The sequence below is a fragment of the Zeus faber genome, assembly GCF_960531495.2.
Source record: "Zeus faber genome assembly, chromosome: 9".
NCBI classification, from domain to species: domain Eukaryota; kingdom Metazoa; phylum Chordata; class Actinopteri; order Zeiformes; family Zeidae; genus Zeus; species Zeus faber.
The window spans coordinates 15,504,413-15,526,049 of NC_137197.1; the positions used below are offsets into that span (position 1 = coordinate 15,504,413).

Sequence of the window (21,637 nt, forward strand, 5' to 3'; positions counted from 1 at the left end):
TTCATTTTTTATTTTTTTCTATTTAGCCCTTGACTTGAAACAGCTGAAAAAGCCCACCCCTCGCTCTTTTCCTCCACCTGCTAAACAGAGACCAAAAGACAAGGTGAGTGTTATCAGGCTTGATTGTATCTAAGCGCTTTATATCTTGTCGAGTTAAATAACACAAACCCTGGAGGGTTCACTGTGGTCAGCTGTTAAATAAACAGCATGGTCTCGCCACATCTTTGTTGTGCCAAGCCCCCACTTTATGTGTTCCTTGTGACTTGCTGACCTATATTGTCACTTCATACACCACATACATTAGGGCCGGCGCAAAGTCTGACATTATTGTATCATAATTACATTAAATCACAATTTTGATACAGAATTTTGTCGTCAAATTTGTGACTATGAGATAAGAATTCAATTTTGAGTCTTATCTGCAGAACATGAATATGAGGTATAAAATATTGAAGTTGCCCTTTTATTTTTTATTTTTCTTCCTCTCCACCCTGGTTACTAGGAGACACCGCTGGCTACTAAAACCCCCAGTAGCAGTACTTTAAACTGGCTGAGCACTCCCTCGACTAGGGGCCAGGCCAAGTCCATAGCGCCCTTCGACGGAGTGCATCGCATCAGAGTGGATTTCAAGAGGGACCATGATGTGGAGAAGGTGTGGGAGGCTGGCGGCCTCAGCCTGCTCACTTCTGTGCCTGTCACACCCAGGGTGCTCTGCTTCCTGTGCGCGAGCAGTGGCGATGTTGAGGTAAGGAAAAAAAAACTTCTGCGCTTGGGTTGTTTGTCACTTTTTTTCGTTTGTTTGGCGCTTTCATTCTTTTGCACGTTCTTTAGAGGATAGGTTTGTCACTCTGCTCTGCCGCAGCTTCTCTTAAGCTACCTAGCTACAGTGAAATAAAGTACAAAAAAATACTCTAAAGACACATTTCGGTTTGACACTTGAGTTTGGGTATGTGAGGCCTTTCAGTGAGTGTCTTCTTCAACAGCCGGATGATCTGTTGCTCAAAGCTGTGCCTGTACTGTATATATTATATATTGTTCTTTACAAGACAAAAACCGAAGATAGTAATATATTGAGTATAGTCAGAGTTCTTGTTAAGCCAGATATCTTACAGGCGGCGTTTCCCTTCCCAGTTTGTTTTCTGCCAGGTATGCTGTGAACCGTTCCATCTCTTCTGTTTGGGGGAGACCGAGCGGCCCCTCCAAGAGCAGTGGGAGAACTGGTGCTGCCGACGGTGCCGTTTTTGCCAAGTGTGTGGGCGCCAGCACCAGAAAACTAAAGTAAGCTTATCGGCATAGTTATCTTAAGGCATAGAATCTTCCCTTGGTTAAGAAAAAAAAAAAAAACCAAGAAAAAATAGTGATTTTGCAGCCAGCGGATACCATTTAATCTGTTCTTTGAAGGTTTCTGTCCTGCAGTCGATTGACCTCAGTCGTGTGTATAAAAAGCGCTTCTTTGCCTGGCCCTGGCCCTTCTTTGGTTTCCAGTGTAGGAGGGTGTTCCACAACCCAACTTAAAGGAGCAATAGACAACTTTTTTTTATTTTACTTATGATTATGAAGTAAATATTGATTTCCCATAGTGATGGCTATAGAATAATGACACCACCTGCATTTAGATTGGTTCCCTCGAAGCCTCCATATCACTATGCATTCGGACTGCCACCGGGTACGAACTCCTGGGAAAATGATTGATTTACGGCAGGAAGTGCGTCGACCAATGAGCAACTGTTAGCGGAAATGGCGGACGGTGGAGCAATCTACTCTGTGTAGATCATAAATCCTTTAATCATAAACGACTCATTGAAATCGGTTTAGATATGTAAACATTATAGTGCTTTTTCTCCAGGAAAAACTGCAGCTCCCCCATTCACTTGTATTTGTTTACAGACCAGTCTTGCCCGTTGATACACCAATATGGGGGCGACATTGACGTATCGCAGCAACGGGCCGATTCAGTCAATGCGGCGTCTATTTATATATGTCTATGGTTGTGGAATTGAAAGAAATAAAATTGAACTAAAATGTTGACAATTTCAATTTGACCTCTTCAGTGAACATGCTTCTTTCTTCTCTCTTGTTTCCAAAGTGGTGTTGATCATTTACACGATCCGGTTTGCTTTGTGACAGCGGCGCAAAGGTTGTCTATTGCCCCTTTTAAAAAAGCACAAACCCCATAAAATATTGTTTTGGTTTGGCCTTGTTGCTGGATGATGTTATTATTGTTATTTATTTTTTGAATATCCCTTCTTTTATGACAATTAATTAATTAACCAATTGATTAATAAATTAAAGCTCCTTGGAAGCTTTTCCTTGTTGGTCCTGGTGTAAATTAAAATTAAGAACTTGGATTGCCCTTGTTTGCACTACACTGGATTTCTCATACAATTATTAATCTGGTGTACTTGCTAAATTATACCTGTAGTTGCAGGGGAGGATTTTCCTCAGATACCAAATATATTCAATGTCTAAACACCCTGCCAGGGACTTCACTCTGCAATATGCATTGCATTACATTTGACAATCTTGATGCATCTACCCGGGGACCCTTACCCTACCATCTACCCGTAAAGTCTCCTGTGATTTAACTCAGTTGAAATAAGCTCATCAGTGATGTTCCAACTGAACCTTTTGTTTCTCCTTTCAGCAGCAGCTGCTAGAGTGTGATAAGTGCCGTAACAGCTATCACCCAGAGTGCCTGGGTCCCAACCACCCCACCAGACCCACCAAGAAGAAGAGAGTCTGGGTACGGACCCGCGTGGCTCTTCCCTTCCGGCTCCTTTCACACCTGTCATGGCGCTCATTGTACTGTACTATTTTATCGTTGTATCTCCTCCAGAGGGCTTTTCTGTTAAATACATGTGAACAACATTAAATTGTATTGATGGCTGCATTATCACACATTCTCAAATTGTTTAATTTAATTTGAGTAGTACCTCACTGTCTTTCATGGAGTTATTAACTTGTTTTACTTTGTGGTTCTTTAAAAAAAAAAAAAAAAGAAAATGTAAATGTCATGTAAACAGATGCCTTCCATATTTCAGCTGGAGCTTCATCTGAGTTGCCTGCTTTTCCTTTCTAGGTCTGCACCAAGTGTGTGTGCTGTAAGAGTTGTGGAGCCACAAAGCCAGGGAAGTCCTGGGATGCCCAGTGGTCACATGACTTCTCCATGTGTCACGACTGTGCCAAACTCTTTGCTAAAGGTGAGAGGCTGAAATCCGAAGACCGGCGGTGCTATATTTCACACACTCGTCTGTGTTAGGTGGATTACGCTGCACGTCCCACAATTACATTGTTCCAAATGTTGGAAGGCCAATCAGTTGTCAGAGTTTTGTCAAGTATTTCTGACCTGCTCCATCAATATTTGGGTTCATTACACAGACGGCTGGATAGAAAATTCTTAGCAAGGACGACATGTTTCCTTCTTTTTGTTACCTTGCCTTAAATCACCATCTCCTCACCTCTCAGGGAACTTCTGTCCACTGTGTGATAAGTGCTATGACGACGACGACTACGACAGCAAGATGATGCAGTGCGGTCGATGTGATCGCTGGGTCCACGCCAAGTGTGAGAATCTCACAGGTAAGCAGTCCTCCTCCAAGGAACCCTGAGGGAAGGGCTTAACAGAGTAACCATCCGGCACATCGCGTCCAGGGTGTCAAAGAGCTTTACGGCTAGTCGGTAAGAATTGATCTGAATGTGCTCATGTCGGTTTCTTCGTTAAAAACAAGACATGAAAACCTTCCGGCTGAGTGGATGGTCCACTCTTGACTGGTTTCTTACACCGTGTGGAAGAGTCACTTTCCAAGTACAGAGAATGTTGCAATTGTTTTTTCACTCACTCAGAATAATTTGCACATAAGTGTGTTTTTGTTGGCATTTGGAGAAGCAATTAAGCGCGGCCAAAATGTGAACCACTGTCTGGGAGAGCGCGAGTTAGAGTGGCAAGCGGCATTGCCACAAGGTGTGTGTGTGTGTGTGTGTGTGTGTGTGTGTGTGTGTGTGTGTGTGTGTGTGTGTGTGTGTGTGTGTGTGTGTGTGTGTGTGTGTGTGTGTGTGTGTGTGTGTGTGTGTGTGTGTGTGTGTGTGACTCGAGGGCCACAATGGTAAACGCATGTTTTCCAACGCCCGACTTGCCAATCCCAAAACCATTTCACATCATCAACATGAGCCCAACCCAATGTGAGGCCAAAAGAGACCACAAGTTATTGTTATTGATTTGTGTGAGCTACAACTGTCTGGCCGTTATTTGCCAATATAATGGCCTATGTAGAATATAACAATGTCTGGGATTTTGAGATAGTCCACCTTGTCTTTAATTGTCACATCAAAAAACTGTGCTGGTGGCCATGTCCGTATAATTTAAAGTTTGCAACTCTGATCATTAGAGCCCGACTTTTCTGTTTTACACTACTTTGAAGTTTCTCACCAAAATAAGAGCAGGAGTCAGACTGGGCATTATAAATCCAACCGTAATTTAGACAAGGACATGGGTTTCAAACAGGAAGCGATGCTGCGTTCATGGGAAACTCGGAAAACTAATTTGTTTCTGAAGCGATGATGCGCTGATGCGAACTCGGGGGAAAAAAAATACAAAATAAAAAAAATCATCTTTTACTTTTTGTTTTTAATCTATCAAAAAGTTCTGTGGGTTTATTTCTATTTATTTTCTTGCTTCTAAGTTAAATGTTCTCAAATATAGAAACTTTGATTAAAATATAGGTTCTTCAAAGTGATTTGAAAATTTTGCACTTGTTGACGAAATATCGGTCATAACATCTGTAATTGGTGGGACTCTCCAAAATCGGGACCGGCATCAGACCCAAAACTCTGGCATCGGTTGAGGTATACTGATCATATAAGATAACACATATTTCTTGTAGATTTAGGTATTGATAATATTGCCCTATGCCCTATTGCCCTATTTGTTCTTCCTATTGTCAACGTTTTTGTAGCTGAACGACAGACTGCTTGCTGCTTTGAGTCATATTCTCTATGTTGACTCGGCGCGCGGAGGACGATGAAGTTGCTAAAGATTTGTCATCGCTCCCGTTGTCCTAGATGAGATGTATGAGCTGATGTCCAAGCTGCCGGAGAGCGTGGCCTACACGTGCACCAACTGCACGGAGCACCACCCGGCCGAGTGGCGAACCGCCCTGGAGAAGGAGGTGCAGGGCTGCGTACGCCACGTTCTCACCTCTCTGCTCAACTCGCGCACTTCCACACACCTGCTGCGCTACAGACAGGTGAGAGGCACATTCAACCGCATGCACGACAGTTTTCATGTGGAAGCAAAGACCCAAGGGTTCCACATTTGTTCTTGTTTGGATACACTTATTGTTATAGTGCGGTAGTTGTGTCTCTCTGTCTGCCTGCCTGTCGATTATCTCAACAACCGTTCATCAGATCTACTTCACACTTGGTGGGTGTGTTGCTGGGGACCCAAGGACGAACACTGTGGGATTTGGTGCAATCTCACGCGATACGTGTAATATTAATAAACCTTCAATAAACAGTGGGACGGGCGGGGCTTCAGGGCTCTGGGACTGAGTCACAAAGAGCGTCTTTCCCGGGTGTACGACTTTAACCGGTAGTTTTGTCTTCCATTGTGGCAAGCAGGACTGAATCCATGACATCTTGTTAAACTGTGCCGTTCAAATGTGTTAGAATGTCTCACATTTAGAACGACCATGCACTAGTAGTCTTGAATGTACGTTTATGAGATTTTAATTGAAACATAATTTTTTTATCTGATTCTCTTCATATGTTTGTTTTTGTCGTGTCCTTCTGCACCAGCCTACCACTGATACTAATACTTCCTGCTACACTTCCCCATTCAACATGAATCCACCTTATACTTACCTGTCATACTCACCTGTAGAAAATCCTTGGACTGACCTTAGTCTATAACTTTATTATCCTTATATACTATACCTTATATATTATATATACCATATATCCTATTAATTAACCAGGCCCTGCTCAAATTATAGAATACCAACCTGCATAATAAGAAAAAAAGTGTGTTTTTGTAATAAATTGTCTTAAAAAGTATTCAATTTAACTCCCCGATACCAGCCGACACCCTGTAAATGGTCATTAGAAATTGAGTTAAATTCCTTCCTGTTCAATGTTAAAAAATGCAGAATTTTCCTTTGTTTCACATTTTCTTTCGCAATGTTTTCTCAGCATATCCTGCACGACTTGTGAACCGCCTTGAGGACGGTCGATATCTCCACACGTCCGCCTTTTTTTGTTAAACTTTCTATCTGCTTGTTTGGGGTGTCAGGCGGTGAAGCCTCCCGAGCTCAACCCGGAGACGGAGGAGAGTCTCCCGTCCCGTCGCTCCCCTGAAGGTCCAGACCCCCCCGTCCTGACGGAGGTCACCCCCCCGGTGCCCAGTGACTCTCCGCCGGATTTGGAATCCGTGGAGAAGAAGATGGAGCAAGGCCGCTACAAGTCAGTGGTGAGTTGGCTTTCTGTACTCTGAAGTTGAACAGCTCTGCTGGTTAAGGACAGATTTGTCTTAGGGTCTAGTTGTTTATTTCTCCCTGATGAACCTAGTGAACCGTGAGGAGTTGTGTTTGCGTGCTTGGTTTTGAGGATGTCTTCCCTGGGCCGGGCCATGAGGTTTCGTGCTTTTATTTTCTGTGTGGGTTTTTTTTTTTTGTTTTTTTTCCTCTTCTTCAGGTGGAGTTCAGTGATGACATAGTGAGGATCATTCAGACGGCGATGAACAGTGACGGAGGACAGCCGGAAAGCAGGAAGGCCAACAGCATGGTCAAGTCGTTTTTCATCAGGGTGAGAGTCGTATTTCTCGTATTTGTCTGTAGAATGCCGTTGACGCTAAATGCGGATGTGTGAACATCATTTGTTAAAAAATGCCACTCCACGAGTGTTGGCCGGCGTGGATTTGAATAACTTGGGGCGAAGCCTTTCAAATCCGCCCTGGCATACAGACTGATAGCCGGCGCCCTCACCAAACAACCCGTGTAAAAAGCGTTTGCATAGAGTCATGCCAATACTGTGGGTCCTGATGTCCAACATAATTTATTTTTTTTCTTCTTCTGTTTCAGCAAATGGAACGAATCTTCCCTTGGTTTAAAGTCAAAGAGTCCCAGTTCTGGGAAGCACAAAAAGTCTCAGCCAAGTGAGTGTGCGCGTCACCTTAATAATTAGTGTACACAATAAAAATCATGTAGATGAAGCAATGTGGAATAGCTGTGTATATCAGTAAGACAACAAAATGCCCGGAAACAAGTTTATTTTTCATTTATCTTTTTCTAAAAGGCTAATATGGAAATATTTTACAATATTGTCAAAATTGCTGTCATTTGCATTTTGGGGAGCATCTTTAATTTGAACAGATTCAGTGGTCAGTCTTTCATCATCCAGGAAAATAAACATACGCAGCGGTATTGACCAGCTTCCCAATAGCTCTGGTTGTCACTGCAGAAGAGAAGTCTCGCAAACTTTTGGTTGACAACGACGGTGGGAGGAGATCTGGTGTTTTAGACTCTGCACATCCTACCTCTAAATCCAAACTTACATGAAGCTTCATCTGACCATGAATCAAGGCAAACCCACAGCACGTCCATGTTTTGTTTGCTGATAGAGTAGTAACTAAGGCTGTTGAGGTTCGCCGCAAAGTAATAGTGATATACTGTATGAAAATGGCTATAAAAAAAAATGCACTAGACTCCTTACCCGGAATGATTCAGCGGCTGTCTGATTAATGAATAATAATGAAAGTGGGAGTAATATTTATTTTAATATTTATTTATTAGTAATATTTGCCATTCTTGTTGGTTATGGGTCATAGTTTCATTTCTGCTGTTCTGGCACAGTGCAGTAGCATTAACTCTTACTACACACACGCACACACACACACACACAAACACAAACACACACACACCCTTTGGCTATCAGCTTTCCTCATGAATGTATTCTGCCTTGTCTCCAGGCAACAAGGGGGCAAACCCTGTCAGTGTCACATTTCACGTGTGGCCTGTTGAGCAAATCGTTGTGGTCAAATTGTGGTTTCTTTGTGTCTTTGTTCCTTTTGTGCCTTTTTATTTGTTACATTTATTAATCCCATCCTATTTAAACGTAGCTGGATTTTGTTTAGATGGGAGATAGACCCAATTCCGTGTGTGTGTGTGTGTGTGTGTGTGTGTTCCAAAATTATTTTCACTTTCGTCAGTATTATTTTACTTTATTTAAAAAAGAATAAAATAAGCTGTCTTTGCCATATTACCTCTAGCTTGTATAGAAAAAAAAATGTAACTCAGATTGTGCTTATTTGGGATTTTGCCAAATAATATTTTCATTAAGTTAACTTACTGTGAAGTTATTATGAAGGCATTGATGATTCATGTATTATAATACAAAGAGATGATTTGCTTCGCTGAACACCGCTTCCTTTATTAGTTAATTTTTCACCTTCTTACAAGATATTAGATTGAAAAGATGGAATTTTGACCACTTCTGGGCTTGCATTTTTTCTACATTATTCACCCACTGAAATGTGCCTCATGCACAAAAGAATCTTGAGGTTTGAATTCCAATGAGTAAACCTTTGGTATGTCATTGCCACAGCATGCAGAATAGAGGCCTTGCAGCTTTTTTTCTTCGCTAAAGCCTGTTGTATTTTATTTATTTTTTGTCCTTTGAAAGCCAACTGTATGAATTATGTGGTTAGAGAGAAGAGATTTGTTATGTTCTGTTATTTTTACACTGATTACTTTTGGATGGGGTAAGGCAACTGTTGCTCGAGCTCGTGCTTACTATTGTTAGTATTGAAACTCATAGCGCTTCCCTCTTTTGTCTCCCAGCAGTGGTCTCCTCCCCAATGCTGTGCTGCCTCCGTCCCTGGACCACAACTACGCCCAGTGGCAGGAGCGAGAGGAGCTGTCTCGCTCCGAGCAGCCCCTCCTCATGAAGAAGATCATACCGGCCCCCAGGCCCAAGACCCCCGGAGAACCGGACTCTCCAAACTCCCCTACCCCCCTCCTTCCGTCCCTGCCGCCGCCGCCCCCACTGCTACCTGGTAATGCAAAGCTACAACACACAGATACGCTTGCACGCAAACAGTCCGCGACTCGTGAATCGGCGACTGTTTTCCATTTAAGAGACGCTCTTGGTTATCGTCTTCCTTTCAGACCGTGAAGACAGCCCGGAGCTCCCTCCTCCACCGGGCGTGAGTGATAACAGGCAGTGTGTTCTGTGCCTGAAGTATGGAGATGAAAACACAAATGTAAGTCAAATCTCCCGAAAGATAAGATAAGGCTTTATTCATTGCCGGGGCGGGGGCGTTCAGGTGTAACGGAAGCAAAAGTTGACAGAGTCGTTCGAGTAAAGAAATAGATTTAAAAAAAGAAAATATTTGTACAAATCTATAAACTGAAGTTTACAGAGTAGCTCCACGCTAAAAAGTGAGTTAGTCCAATATGGGCAGGTGGAAGTTGCACCAAAGTAAAGTACAAATAGTAACAATTCGGTCACAGTACAGTAGTGAAAAATAGTCATTATAATATTACTTACAATAATACTAATAATAACATTAATAATAAGGATAGTAGTTGTTATGGTGATGATGATGGTAGTACCACTAATAATAATAATGATAATATGTAATGACAAGTGAAAATAAACCTCACTATCATACCCCTCATAATGTCAAGTCACACATTTGTGATGTCCCTCTGGGTTTCAGGAGGGCGGAAGGTTGCTCTATATCGGTCAGAACGAGTGGACCCATGTGAACTGTGCCCTTTGGTCTGCGGAGGTGTTTGAGGATGACGACTGCTCTCTGAAGAACGTTCACATGGCCGTTCACAGGGGGAAGCGGCTGGTAAGAAATTGTGCTGTGTACATTTCTTTTTTTTTTTTTCTTCTTTTTTTTTCCACTCCTTTTTTCTTTTTTTTCCAATTTAATTTGCTTATTTGGACAGATGTGTGAAATGTGTCTACATGTGCTTCCTACTTCAGCGCTGCGAAAAGTGTCAAAGGCCAGGAGCCACCGTGGGATGCTGCTGGACCTCTTGCTCCAGCAACTACCATTTCATGTGCGCTCGCCAATGCCACTGCGTCTTCCTGGAGGACAAAAAGGTCTATTGCCCAAGGCACAGGAACCTCATCAAGGGCGAGGTAAGAAGAGCGCTGTGCTTTTTTATTTGTTTATTGATTTTCTAGTTCAATGAAAGTTGATGGGAAGTCAGGAAATTTGGATTGATTTGATTTCAACGTCCAGTTGGGGTTATACTACTGAAATAAAGCTTGTGTTCCATTCAGGTGGTGTCTGGGTTTGAGGTGACCCGCAGGGTCCTGGTGGACTTGGAAGGGATTAGTCTGAGGAAGAAGTGGCTGGCGGGGCTGGAGCCTGAGAATGTTAACATGATGATTGGTGGGTCTTGTGGTGTTTGTGGTGATTGTTTCTAACTGCAATTTATTGACTTGGACTTCACATGGGCATTCATATGTCTCTCGGAGCGCTTATTGAAATGTTGACATACATTCTGTCATTGCAGGCTCCATGACTATCGATTGCTTGGGGATACTAACTGAACTCTCAGACTGCAAACGTAAACTCTTCCCTATTGGATACCAGTGAGTTTTTACCCAGCTCTATTTTTATTTTTTCACCCGTGTTAGCTTCTGTATGCTGTCTAAGCTGTGAATCTCTGTAATTGCAAATTATTTGGCTTATGAGGTAATAGAAATTGCTGAGTAAATTATGACAAATGAATGTTTTGTGTCTTTATCTCGCTTTCCCTAGGTGTTCAAGGGTATATTGGAGTACTCTAGATGCTCGGAAGCGCTGTGTTTATACCTGTAGGATCCTTGTTTGTCGCCCCCCAGTGGCAGAGTCTGAACTCAATAGCATGATAGCCCCCGAGGAAAATCGCACCATAGCACACAGCCCCCCTCCTGCCGCAGGTAGATACACCCAAGGGATTATGGCGCCTAAGTACATGTTTTGGTTACACTATATAAGCTTTTTCATCTGATTCTAGAAAAAAGATACTGAAATAAGATTCCAATGTGTCTTTTTGTGTTATTTCTACTTACAGATAAAGACTTTCCCGATCCATTTGACTCTCCAAGGCGATCTGATTCCCTTTCCCCTGCCAACACTCCAAAGTTAAGAGTCTACACCAGGAACCGCCACCCGAGCTACCCCCCTTGCCAGCGCTCACCTGGCCCCAGACCTATGCCCTCTCCAGGTACAAACGTGTTGTTTTATCCAGCACCTGTTAAAATCACAACATATTTGACAGCATTACCCAAATAGATTTAAAAAAAGTTGTAATCATGTCTTCTTAGTTACCTTTTGGCATTTTGTCTTTACAGGAGGTTCTTCCCAGTGCCAAAGCCATGAGATTGTTACCGTAGGAGATCCCATGCTCAACCCAGGCATGAGAAATATCGGCTCACGGAGGCACAGCACCCCGTCCCTATCTCCTCCAACCAACCAGATCAACAAACTGAGAGGGATGACCTCTCCTCCACGACCCCTGACACGACCCCTCACCTCACCTCCTCCCCTTATTCCCTCCCCTGCCAGAGACCCAGAGAAGGCCAGAAACTCGAGTAAGGATTCAAACCAGAGGGAGAGTGAAAGAAGTCGACTGTACTCGACAGAAAGGACCAGACCACCATCTTCGAGAGACCAAGGTCTCAGGGAAACAGACAAGGGGAGGATCTTGAACAGAGACCAAACCTCAAGAGATTCTGAGAAGAATAGAATTACAAGAGAACTGGCTCCAAAAGATTCTGAAAAGGGAAAGCTGCCCTGCAAGGAGCCAGAGAAAGGGAGACCTCTAAGCAAGGACTTGGGTCGGAAAGAGACTGAGAGGGGACGATTACTGAGTAGAGACCCAAGCTTTAAAGATTTAGACAAGGGGAGACAGGCAAGCAGAGACTCTGAGAAGGGGAGACAGACAAGCAGAGACTCTGAGAAGGGAAGACAGGTGAGCAGAGACTCTGAAAAGGGGAAACAGGTAAACAAAGACTCAAGTAATCGAGAAATGGATAAGGACAAGCCTTTCTCTGCAGAACCAAAGGACACTGAAAGAATGAGGCCACTAAACAGAGATTTGGGGCTTAGGGACTCTGATAAGCATAAGCCATATAGCAGGGATATGGAGAGGAGAAAGGACCCGGGCCAGGACAAGGGTAAACCTTCTAGCCGAGACTCTGATAGGGCCAGACCATCCTCCAGAGACTCAAACTACAGAAGCACAGAGAGAAATAAAGATTCCGGCTCAGTAAAAGACATCAGAGCTTGCACTCAGTCTAAGACTGGAAGCGAGAGCAGGAGCCCACAACTGGCACCTTCTGGCTCAGGCCAGTCCTCTCCTCCGATAGGCACAGCCGTTCTCACAGGACAACAAAAAAGTGGTAACACCAAAATTGCAGACAAGCAGAGCAAGCAAGGCACATCCGCCACCAACAGCACTCAGTCTAGAGACAAACTCACCGCAGGGAAAGAAAGCGGACCTGGAACTTCTTTACCAGCCCCTCTACATAAGGACTCTGTTGTCGGGAAATCTGGATCCCTGCAGCTATCATTTCAAAAAAGTGGGACACGGAAGTCACACGACTTTTCTTCAGGGCCAGCGCCTGCCTCAGCCATGAAACCACTTTGGCCCCCTAGGGCACCGGCAGAGGATGACATCATCCAACGAGGCACCTCCCACCAGGCATCTTCAGTTGTGGCCCCAGCTTCTAGGGACAAGCACTCCAAAAATAGGACATCAGGCAGCAGAGAGGTGTTCCAAGATCGTGACAAAGACAGAGCTTCTCACAACAGTAACAACAAAAATCCCCTTCTAAACAGCAATTCTAAAGCTATTGGTTCCCCCAGCACACTTGCACAAACCCCCAGCTCTCGTAATTGCAGCAGCAGCAAAGCACCATTGGGAAACAGCACCAAAGTCCATGCCAAGGCTGAGGTGGAGATGCCGGAGAGCCATGGAGGAGACGGGTCCTCTGCTAAGAGCAAGGAGAGCTTTGTCTGTTCTGAGAGAAAGAACAGCTCTACCGTGGACAGTTCACATCTCCAGCAGGCTGTTTTAGCTCCAGAGAGAGGAGTGAAGATCTCAGCCCAGTCTCACCCCAAAGCAACAACCAACCAGCTTCCATTGTCATCGAGGGACAAGAAAAGGCCCCTCAAATCCCCCTCTGTAATCCAAATAAAGACTGATGGCAACACAGACCCAAATGGAACCAACACCAGCAGTGCTTCCTCCTGCTGCTCCAGCACCACAACGACATCCACAGTGTCGTCTTCAGGCCAAGCAACTCGGCACTCCACTCGCCTCTCCTCTCCATCTGCGAGCAGCAGTGACAGCTCTGAGTCTGACACTCAGACGCAACCAGAGGAGGATGAACCATGTAAAGAGCACTCCAGCGACGATCACAGAGACCACCACAGTCTCCGCACACATGGCACTGAAGATGAAGGGGACGGGCCCGATGATGACCATGACCGGGGCATGGATGATAAGCACCATGAGGATGATAGCGATGGCTCAGGCTCTGCCAAGCGCCGTTATCCCCGCCGCAGTGCCCGGGCACGCTCCAACATGTTCTTCGGCCTCACGCCTTTCTATGGAGTTCGTTCATATGGTGAGGAGGACCTGGCATTCTACGGCAGCGCGGATGGGACAGGGGTGGGAGCCGTGGCTAAGAGGAGAACTGGTGGCAGCAGGAGGTCTGCTGAGGGACAGGTGGATGGGGCAGATGATATGAGTACTTCCTCTTCTTCGGGGGACAGTGGAGAGGAAGATGAGGGCGGGATAAAACACAGAGATAAAGATTCGTACTACTACAACTTCACCCGAACCATCATTAACCCCAGTGGAGGTCTGCCTTCCATAGAAGGGATTGACCAGTGTTTGGGAAGGACCTCCCAGCTCCAGCGCTTCCTGAAAGATGAGGAGCAACAGCAAGCACAAGCAAATACTGGAGAGGCTGGACTTGGTAACATGTAAGTGAAAAACATTATATTGACAGGGCACATCATGGTAGTACATATTGGTATCAAATCAGGCTGACATGGGGTATCTGAGCATATACCCGATATAAAAATACTAGTACTAAAATACCGATACCAAGAACCATATAAAACATGCCAGATATTAAAGAAACAAAATGTAATTTTCTGCATTTTGCCACGTAGGAAATTAGTTTGTGGTCAGCTGATCAAAATGACATATTTAACTCCATTAGTCATCTAATCTATCTGAGCTATCATGCATCTAAGTTTATACTATAAAAAAAAAAATCAGAGTGAAACTTTATTGGCCAGTTAATTTTGGTTAAGGTTGAAGTCCCTCCATTTTATTTTATTTATAGTAGTATAATTTTATATATATATATATATACACACATACACAGACACTCCTCACAAAAAGTTAGGGATAATTGGCTTTCGGGTAAAATTTATGGAAAATGTAAAAAGATCACGCTACAGTGATATTATATCATGAAAGTAGGGTATTTAAGTAGAAGCATGCAATGGTGATTTCCTCATCTCAAACAATTTATTGAAACAAAAGCCAACAACAGTGGTGGGTATACCACAACAAAAAATGTCAATGTCTTAATAACTTGTCATATGCCCTTGAGCATCAATTACAGCTTGACAATGACGTCTTATGCTGTTCACAAATTGACTTGTTGTCTGCTGAGGCCTGGCACCCCACTCTTCTTGATGGGCGGCCCTCAGGTCATTGAGGTTCTGGGGTACAGAGTTACGAGCCTCTACACGGAGACTCAGCTGATCCCATAGGTTTTCTGTGGGATTCAGGTCTGGAGAAAGTGCAGGCCACTCCATTTGAGGTACCCCAGTCTCCAGCAGCCATTCCCTAATGATGCGACCTCGATGAGCTGGAGCATTGTCATCGTTGAAGATGAAATGAGGCCTGTGTTTTTCATGCAGGGGCACAATGACTGGATTAATGATGTTATTCAGGTAGTATGGGCTTGTCACTGTACCATTCACAAAGTGTAGGGCAGTTCTGTATTGACTAGACACACCTGCCCACACTGTAACACCACCACCACCACCAAAGGCTCGTCTGGTGACAACAGTGGCTGATTCATAGCCCTCTCCTTGACGTCTCCAACATCGTTGGCGGCCATCATTTCTGCTCAACGTGAATCAACTTTCATCAGAACAGCACTGAGGCCTGTGCCTGGTGGTGTGGTCAGGTACCCTTGCAGGTCGTCTAGCACACAGACCACGCTGATGTCAACGGTTTTGAATGGTCTGACGTGACACTTAGGTACCTCTCACCTCCCTTAAATGTGCCTGGAGTTGAGTGGCATTCATCATCCGGTTCCGCAGGGCACTGTTCACAATGAAGAGCTCATCAGTGTGGGATGTGGCCAAAGGACGTCCACTTCTATGCATTTCTGTGACTCTTCCAGTCTCTCTGTATCTCTGTTGCAACCTGCTGATGACACTCTGTGACACTCTAACCTCAGTGGCCACTTCCCTCTGACAACATCTTGTTTGAAGCCTCGTAATGGTGAGGTACTGTTGATCAATTGTTAGGTGTCGTCTTGGTCTGATGATGTCAAAATGTGAACAGCTTGATGAAGAGGACTGTTTAAATACCAATTCTAATTGAACCAGGAAATGTATTGGTCGATTCATGGATCAAACACCTGTTGTGAATTTTGCCGTTGAGCTCCTTGTTAGAGAACAGCAGGTTGTGCAAAAAGTACTGAAACATTGAACAGTTGAACATGTGTAGTCAAAAGGTCAAATTAAGTTCACCTGTAAAGGTTAGAGTGCATTTTAGGTTCATCCTGAAATTTCACCTGGAAGTGTGTGTGTGTGTGTGTGTGTGTGTGTGTGTGTGTGTGTGTGTGTGTGTGTGTGTGTGTGTGTGTGTGTGTGTGTGTGTGTGTGTGTGTGTGTGTGTGTGTGTGTGTGTGTGTGTGTGTGTGTGTGTAAAATTATGTTTTTGAAAAAATCTGTAATCTTAATTATTTTATTCTTTTCTCTAATATTTAACAGGACCTTGAGCAAGCAGGAGATTGGACAGCTTGATGGTGTTGATGATGGCTCAGAGAGTGATGCCAGCGTCTGTCCCAGCAGCTCCAAGACCACAACAACCACCTCCTCTTCCACCTCCCACAGAAACAGTGGAAAAAGGAAGGGCAGAGAAAGGCACGTTGAGAAACTGGAGTCCCATGACACAGGCAAGGAGGCTGATAGTGGAGCAGCAGCAGCAGCAGCAGCCGGAGGAGGGGGGAGCAGCAACAGCCGAGAAAGCAGAAAAAACCAGAAAGATAACTGCCTTCCTCTTGGAGGTGGGGTCAAATCCCAGTCGCAGAGCCAAGGTCAAGACCCTCTAGAGACCCAGCTGTCCCTCAGCACAGACCTTCTTAAGTCAGATTCAGACAACAATAACAGTGATGACTGCGGTAACATCCTTCCATCAGACATCATGGAGTTTGTCCTCAACACCCCCTCCATGTCTCTGCAGACTCTGGGTCAGCAGTCTGAGCCCTCCTCCTCAGAGCTCCTGCTGAATGAGGGCTATGTTGGAGTGGACGTCAATCGACGCAAGGACATCCTGTTTGAGGACTTTTCCCAGCCCCTGGCAACTGCAGATGGTGGAGGGGTTGTGGAAAGCGGAGTGAGCAGCTCCATATCGGTAGAAGAGCCATACGGCCTCCCCCTGGAGCTGCCTTCTGACCTTTCTGTCCTGACCACTCGCAGCCCTAGTGTTGGTAGTAGTCAAAATCCTACTGCTGGGAGTCTCATCTCAGAAAACTCAGACCGAACAATGATTGGCTTGACCACTGACCAAGAAGCCATTAGTGGGGAGAAGAATACAGAAAAGAAGATATGTGGGTCCAGTGTGTCGCCATCTGAGAACCAGCATGATGGCACAGCTTTGTCGAATAGGGATTCTCAGGTGACAGAAGGTCATATGACTCCTGAACAGTTCATTCCCAGTCCTGCTATTGGCCAAGTGGTGGAGACCCAAGATGTAGCAAGGAATTCAGGAACCCCAGGCCTCCCCAATTCCCCCTCTCTGCCTGTTCAAGGCCAGAAATACATCACAGCCCCGCCAGCAGCAGCAGGAAGCCCTAGCCCAGTCCAAGGCCAAGGGCCTTCCCAGGCTCAGGTTGCTAAAAATGTTCTGAAAACAGGCCCTGAAAAGCTTATTGTGGTCAACCAACAGTTCCAGCCTCTATATGTCCTCCAGACCCTTGCAAATGGTGTTCCTCAAAATATCAATGCTACAGGGGTGATTGACACCAGCTCCACAGCAGTGTTAAGCTCTATGACCCTCACCACAGGACTAAATACTGGTCTTTCTTCAGCCCCTCAAATCTTTCCTGCTGGTGGAAAAGTCCTGGGCACGATGCCCCACCATCCTCAGATCCACACCTTTACAGGAACCACTCAAACAGGCTTTCAGACTGGCATTCCCAGCACCACCTCGGGGCTCCTTATCGGAGTGTCCTCCCAACCTCATGACCAGTCCCAAATTCTGGTGTCACAGGCTGGTCGACCTCGTGAATTGGGTTCTTTAGTGTCCAGCCCTTCTTCGATGGCTTCCTCCCCAGCTGTGCTTGCCTCTGCACATGGCAAAAAGAGGCCAATTTCACGTCTGCAACCAAGAAAGACCAAAAAGTTAGCTCGTTCTCGTAGCCAACCTGCTCTGGCCCCATCTGATGTAGGACCTCCTAACATGACCCTTATCAACCTGTCATCCCCTCAGATTACTGCTGGCATTCCCGGCCAGCCTGGAGGACTGGTTGAGTTAAGTACCCTCTCCACCTCCCAACGCAAGGTCCCCAATATCATCAAGAGACAAAAATCAGGTGGGGTTATGTATTTTGAGCCCACTACTCTCCTTCAGCAGAGAATGCCTATTCCAGCTGGTGCCGCGCCTGGCATCCTGAGTCATGATTCCTCTACTCACCTTCTGCCTTGCACAGTCGCTGGTCTTAACCCCAATCAGCCAGTATTAAATGTCGTGTCTGTTCCCTGTAGTGGAGCAACTGGCATTCTCGCTCCAGGGTCTGTGTCGCTCTCTACCCCTGTCCTTAGTTCCCCCGAGATCACAGGGTCAATTGGCAACCTCCTCTTTAAGGCCAGCCCGCATGGCTTGGGCCTTTCCGATCAGCCGATGGTCCTTCAGTCAGCAGGACCTCCTCTGATGTCCCACCTAAGCGCCCCTGTCCAGACATCCATAGCTAGTGGCATTTGTGTCTTGCCCTCCCAGCAAACCATTAGCATGACTGTCAACCAGCAGGGAGAGAAAGAGGGCAGTGGTGGCCATCTACAACATCAACCCCAGCCGAAGAATAGAGTGGATTCCACTACAAACACCACTGCCACCTGCGTAACCTTAGCCCCTGGACCACCCCCACCAGTTAGCTCAGCAAAAGGCAGAGTCCTTGGCCTCCTCACCCAAGCAAAGACCCACGGACACTCTCAGAGCTCTAGAACCACTCCTATTTCCAGGTCCTTGGAGCAAAGGCAGCCAACCTCCACTGCACTGGCATCGGCCACAGTCGCTATTTCAGGTGCAGAGAAAGTCAAGCAGAAAACCAAGAGGAGTAGGCAGAGTCAAGACAAAACCAGCGGGAAGAAGCTTAAGGCCTTGCAGGAAGTGGAGCCTTACACAAACCTGGGGTGAGACAGTTGAATTTATTTCATGGTTAGAACTACATAATGTTATGTATTAGAGTATAATAAAAGGGAACAATTGTAGAAAATGTATTATACATTGTTAATCAAAATTTAAAAAAGGATAATTTAGGACCTCTTGGCAACTAATTGTCTTTTTACAATTTAATTTTACAAGTCATTTTCCACGGTCTTTATTCATTGGTCAAATAGGAATCAATGATTTACTTGCCTAAGCCATATTTGATTACCGCATTTCCTCAAATAGTAACTGGAGCTTTGATTTACCTCAAAGGCAGAGGGTACCAGGCTTTTATTTGAAGTAGGCTTGTATTAGACGCAGGCTTTTATATCTTAAAACCAATCCAAAACTCCCTTTGAGTTTTAAATCAAACTTCCATCTGGGTGTCGTGCTCCTCAAACAAAATACATCTTCAATAAAAACACTCTATTTTTATTTTAAGAGATTTCTTTGTCATTTCTCAGCACTATTTTCTATATTTTCTTTGTTCGGAGACACGGGAACGGCTGGACGCACAGGGGACCGGAGATCGCTCTCTCTCCGTTACGCAATCCACTGTGCTGATCCAAGGCTGAATGTCCCTTAGTCGGGTTTAAAATGTTTGTTTCATGCAAGCAGAAACTAACGAAAACAAATAGATCTAAAATAAAAACACAGGAAAACCATCAAGGGGAGGTGCAGTGCGTATGGCGCTCCGCTGTCTGAAGGAAGAACAAAGAAACTCCACTCCAAGTCTCTGAGTTAGGTTTACGTTTACCACGATGAGTAATCGAGGACAACAAAGTGTTGAAAATAGAATGGTTATATTGTTTAATTGATCAAATTAAAACGGTGGAAATGTACATCACGCTTAACTGGCATGCTAGTAACATAACAGGCACCGGGAGTTTCTCCGTCCTTGGTTTTTTCCCCCCGCTCTGTGTCAACCAGGCCCCAGGCATTTATTAGAGGCCCGGTTTTTATTTGAGTAGCGGTTTATATATCATGGGATCTGCTGAGAAACACAAAAAATACCAATCCACCTGACATTCATGAAATTGAACTTTATGGTAATGTCATCACACAAAAGCTCTCTCCCCTCCCACATTGTGAACCACAATATTGGGCGACTTGATATATGATCTTAATTTCATGACTATTAAAAACCACTTACAGTAGATGACTAGTAATATTATGTTATTGCATAGCCTTGTAACAAGTACAGTCTCAATAACTTTGTTCATTTCAGCCAAATATGGTGAATTAATAACCTTTGGCTATTTGAAGAAGAGGTTGAGGACTGTGTTGAAATACATTTAATTCAAAAACTTGTTTTGTGTAGGTGCAGAGATCCTCCCGAGCCCATGGACACAGGAAAACCCACAGACAAGGGGTCCAACAGGAGGTGGAAATCCCTTTTATGAATGCTCACCGTGTTAACCTCTAACCTGTCACACAATGGAGTTTCCTAATCGTTATCTTTCAAATCTTGCCGTTTCCAGCGTCTTTGATAAAAAGCCTGCTGAAACGTCTACCGTGGCGGGGAAGGTTTTGGAGAAGGACAAGGCGTCCGGCGGCGCTAAGGGACTAGGTTCCCTCCTGGTGGCCTCACCACCGGGCCAAGAAGGCAACGGTCGGGACTCTGTCCTGGACAGCAAACCTAAGAAGGGCATCATCTTCGAAATCTGCAGCGATGACGGCTTCCACATCCGCAGTGAGAGCATCGAAGGTGAATTGGGAAAAAAAAAATGCACAATAAGAGCTTTAAGTGCAAATGTGCTATTTGGAATTTACAGGGTGTGTGATCTCTCCTATGCTTCCGTTTCCCTACAGAGGCTTGGAAATCCCTGACCAACAAAGTGCGAGAAGCTCGTTCCAACGCGAGGCTCAAAGAGCTTTCTTTCGAAGGTTGGCAATCATCTAGCCTCCTTCCCGCTTCGAAGAATGTTTCTTCTTGAAAAATCGTCCCAAAAGGCAGATTTTCACCCTTGTATCTCAGTCGCGAATCCCGTGTAATTCGGAGAGTGTGTCCTTTGGTCTTTTGCTCCTCCCAGGCGTGAACGGCTTGAAGATGCTGGGCGTCATCCATGAGGCCGTGATCTTCCTGCTGGAGCAACTTTACGGCTCCAGACACTGTCGGAGCTACCGCTTCCGCTTCCACAAGCCTGAAGAGACCAACGAACCTCCCATCAACCCTCACGGAGCGGCCCGCGCAGAAATGCACCACAGGTAGGGAGGAGGGAGAATTCAATCAATGAATAATTAGGTTGATATTTTACTTTCTCTCTTTTTTATCCTTTGGCTCTGTCCAACAGTTATTGGTTGTGTGTTGTTGGATTGATTTATTCTGGTTATATCCTCCTGGTCCTCAACAGGAGGTCCGCCTTTGACATGTTCAATTTCCTGGCTTCTAAACATCGCCAGCCCCCAGAGTACCGGCCCCAAGAAGATGAGGAGGAAGGACCGCTCAGGACTGCAAGGTCGGTTACTAGGTATACAGATACTCAACAGCCAGCTTGGCTTCTATTGCGTTTTTAAAATAAATTATTTAGCCCAAAGGCTTTGGTATTAATCCAGAGCAATCCTTTTTATTTTTTATTCAAATTTTTTTTTATTTTGCATGTTTTTGGTACAGGCGAGCTTCTATGGAACTACCCCTGGCTGCGAGATTTAAGCAGCTAAAAACCACCTCAAAGGAGACTGTCGGAGTTTACAGGTAGGAACGGTGATCACTTTAATCCGACACGCTCCACAGGCACACACGTGAGGTAATGCGTAAGGCTGAAAATGTCTGGTTTTAGCAACTGCCCCATTTTTTATATTCACTTATTTTTTTATTTTTCTACCTTTTTAACACATTTAGAACAGAACTATCAGAGCTAACAATAGCTGTATGATTGGCTTGCAAATGGGATTCTCATATTTAATGTCAGTGGATCAGATGGCAAAAATGAAGTGGATCAGCGTCATAA

At 44.9% G+C, this 21,637-nt stretch overlaps 1 protein-coding gene across 1 annotated transcript in view; it reads left to right on the forward strand.

Moving 5' to 3' along the window:
- The window catches only part of kmt2a (lysine (K)-specific methyltransferase 2A), a gene marked incomplete at both ends in the record, with an annotated part of 38,288 nt that overhangs the window by 15,764 nt on the left and 887 nt on the right, over positions 1 to 21,637 (forward strand). The window contains 26 exons of the mRNA XM_080006625.1: positions 27 to 103; positions 509 to 745; positions 1,132 to 1,278; positions 2,645 to 2,743; positions 3,080 to 3,200; positions 3,466 to 3,579; positions 5,059 to 5,243; positions 6,287 to 6,463; positions 6,688 to 6,798; positions 7,074 to 7,147; positions 8,832 to 9,046; positions 9,159 to 9,253; positions 9,713 to 9,850; positions 9,988 to 10,146; positions 10,291 to 10,402; positions 10,527 to 10,605; positions 10,775 to 10,935; positions 11,070 to 11,222; positions 11,350 to 13,990; positions 16,031 to 18,670; positions 20,008 to 20,070; positions 20,168 to 20,394; positions 20,499 to 20,573; positions 20,720 to 20,894; positions 21,041 to 21,145; positions 21,301 to 21,381. Coding sequence (XP_079862751.1) covers positions 27 to 103; positions 509 to 745; positions 1,132 to 1,278; positions 2,645 to 2,743; positions 3,080 to 3,200; positions 3,466 to 3,579; positions 5,059 to 5,243; positions 6,287 to 6,463; positions 6,688 to 6,798; positions 7,074 to 7,147; positions 8,832 to 9,046; positions 9,159 to 9,253; positions 9,713 to 9,850; positions 9,988 to 10,146; positions 10,291 to 10,402; positions 10,527 to 10,605; positions 10,775 to 10,935; positions 11,070 to 11,222; positions 11,350 to 13,990; positions 16,031 to 18,670; positions 20,008 to 20,070; positions 20,168 to 20,394; positions 20,499 to 20,573; positions 20,720 to 20,894; positions 21,041 to 21,145; positions 21,301 to 21,381 — 8,461 coding nt within the window. The remainder of the gene's footprint in view (positions 1 to 26; positions 104 to 508; positions 746 to 1,131; positions 1,279 to 2,644; positions 2,744 to 3,079; positions 3,201 to 3,465; positions 3,580 to 5,058; positions 5,244 to 6,286; positions 6,464 to 6,687; positions 6,799 to 7,073; positions 7,148 to 8,831; positions 9,047 to 9,158; positions 9,254 to 9,712; positions 9,851 to 9,987; positions 10,147 to 10,290; positions 10,403 to 10,526; positions 10,606 to 10,774; positions 10,936 to 11,069; positions 11,223 to 11,349; positions 13,991 to 16,030; positions 18,671 to 20,007; positions 20,071 to 20,167; positions 20,395 to 20,498; positions 20,574 to 20,719; positions 20,895 to 21,040; positions 21,146 to 21,300; positions 21,382 to 21,637) is intronic.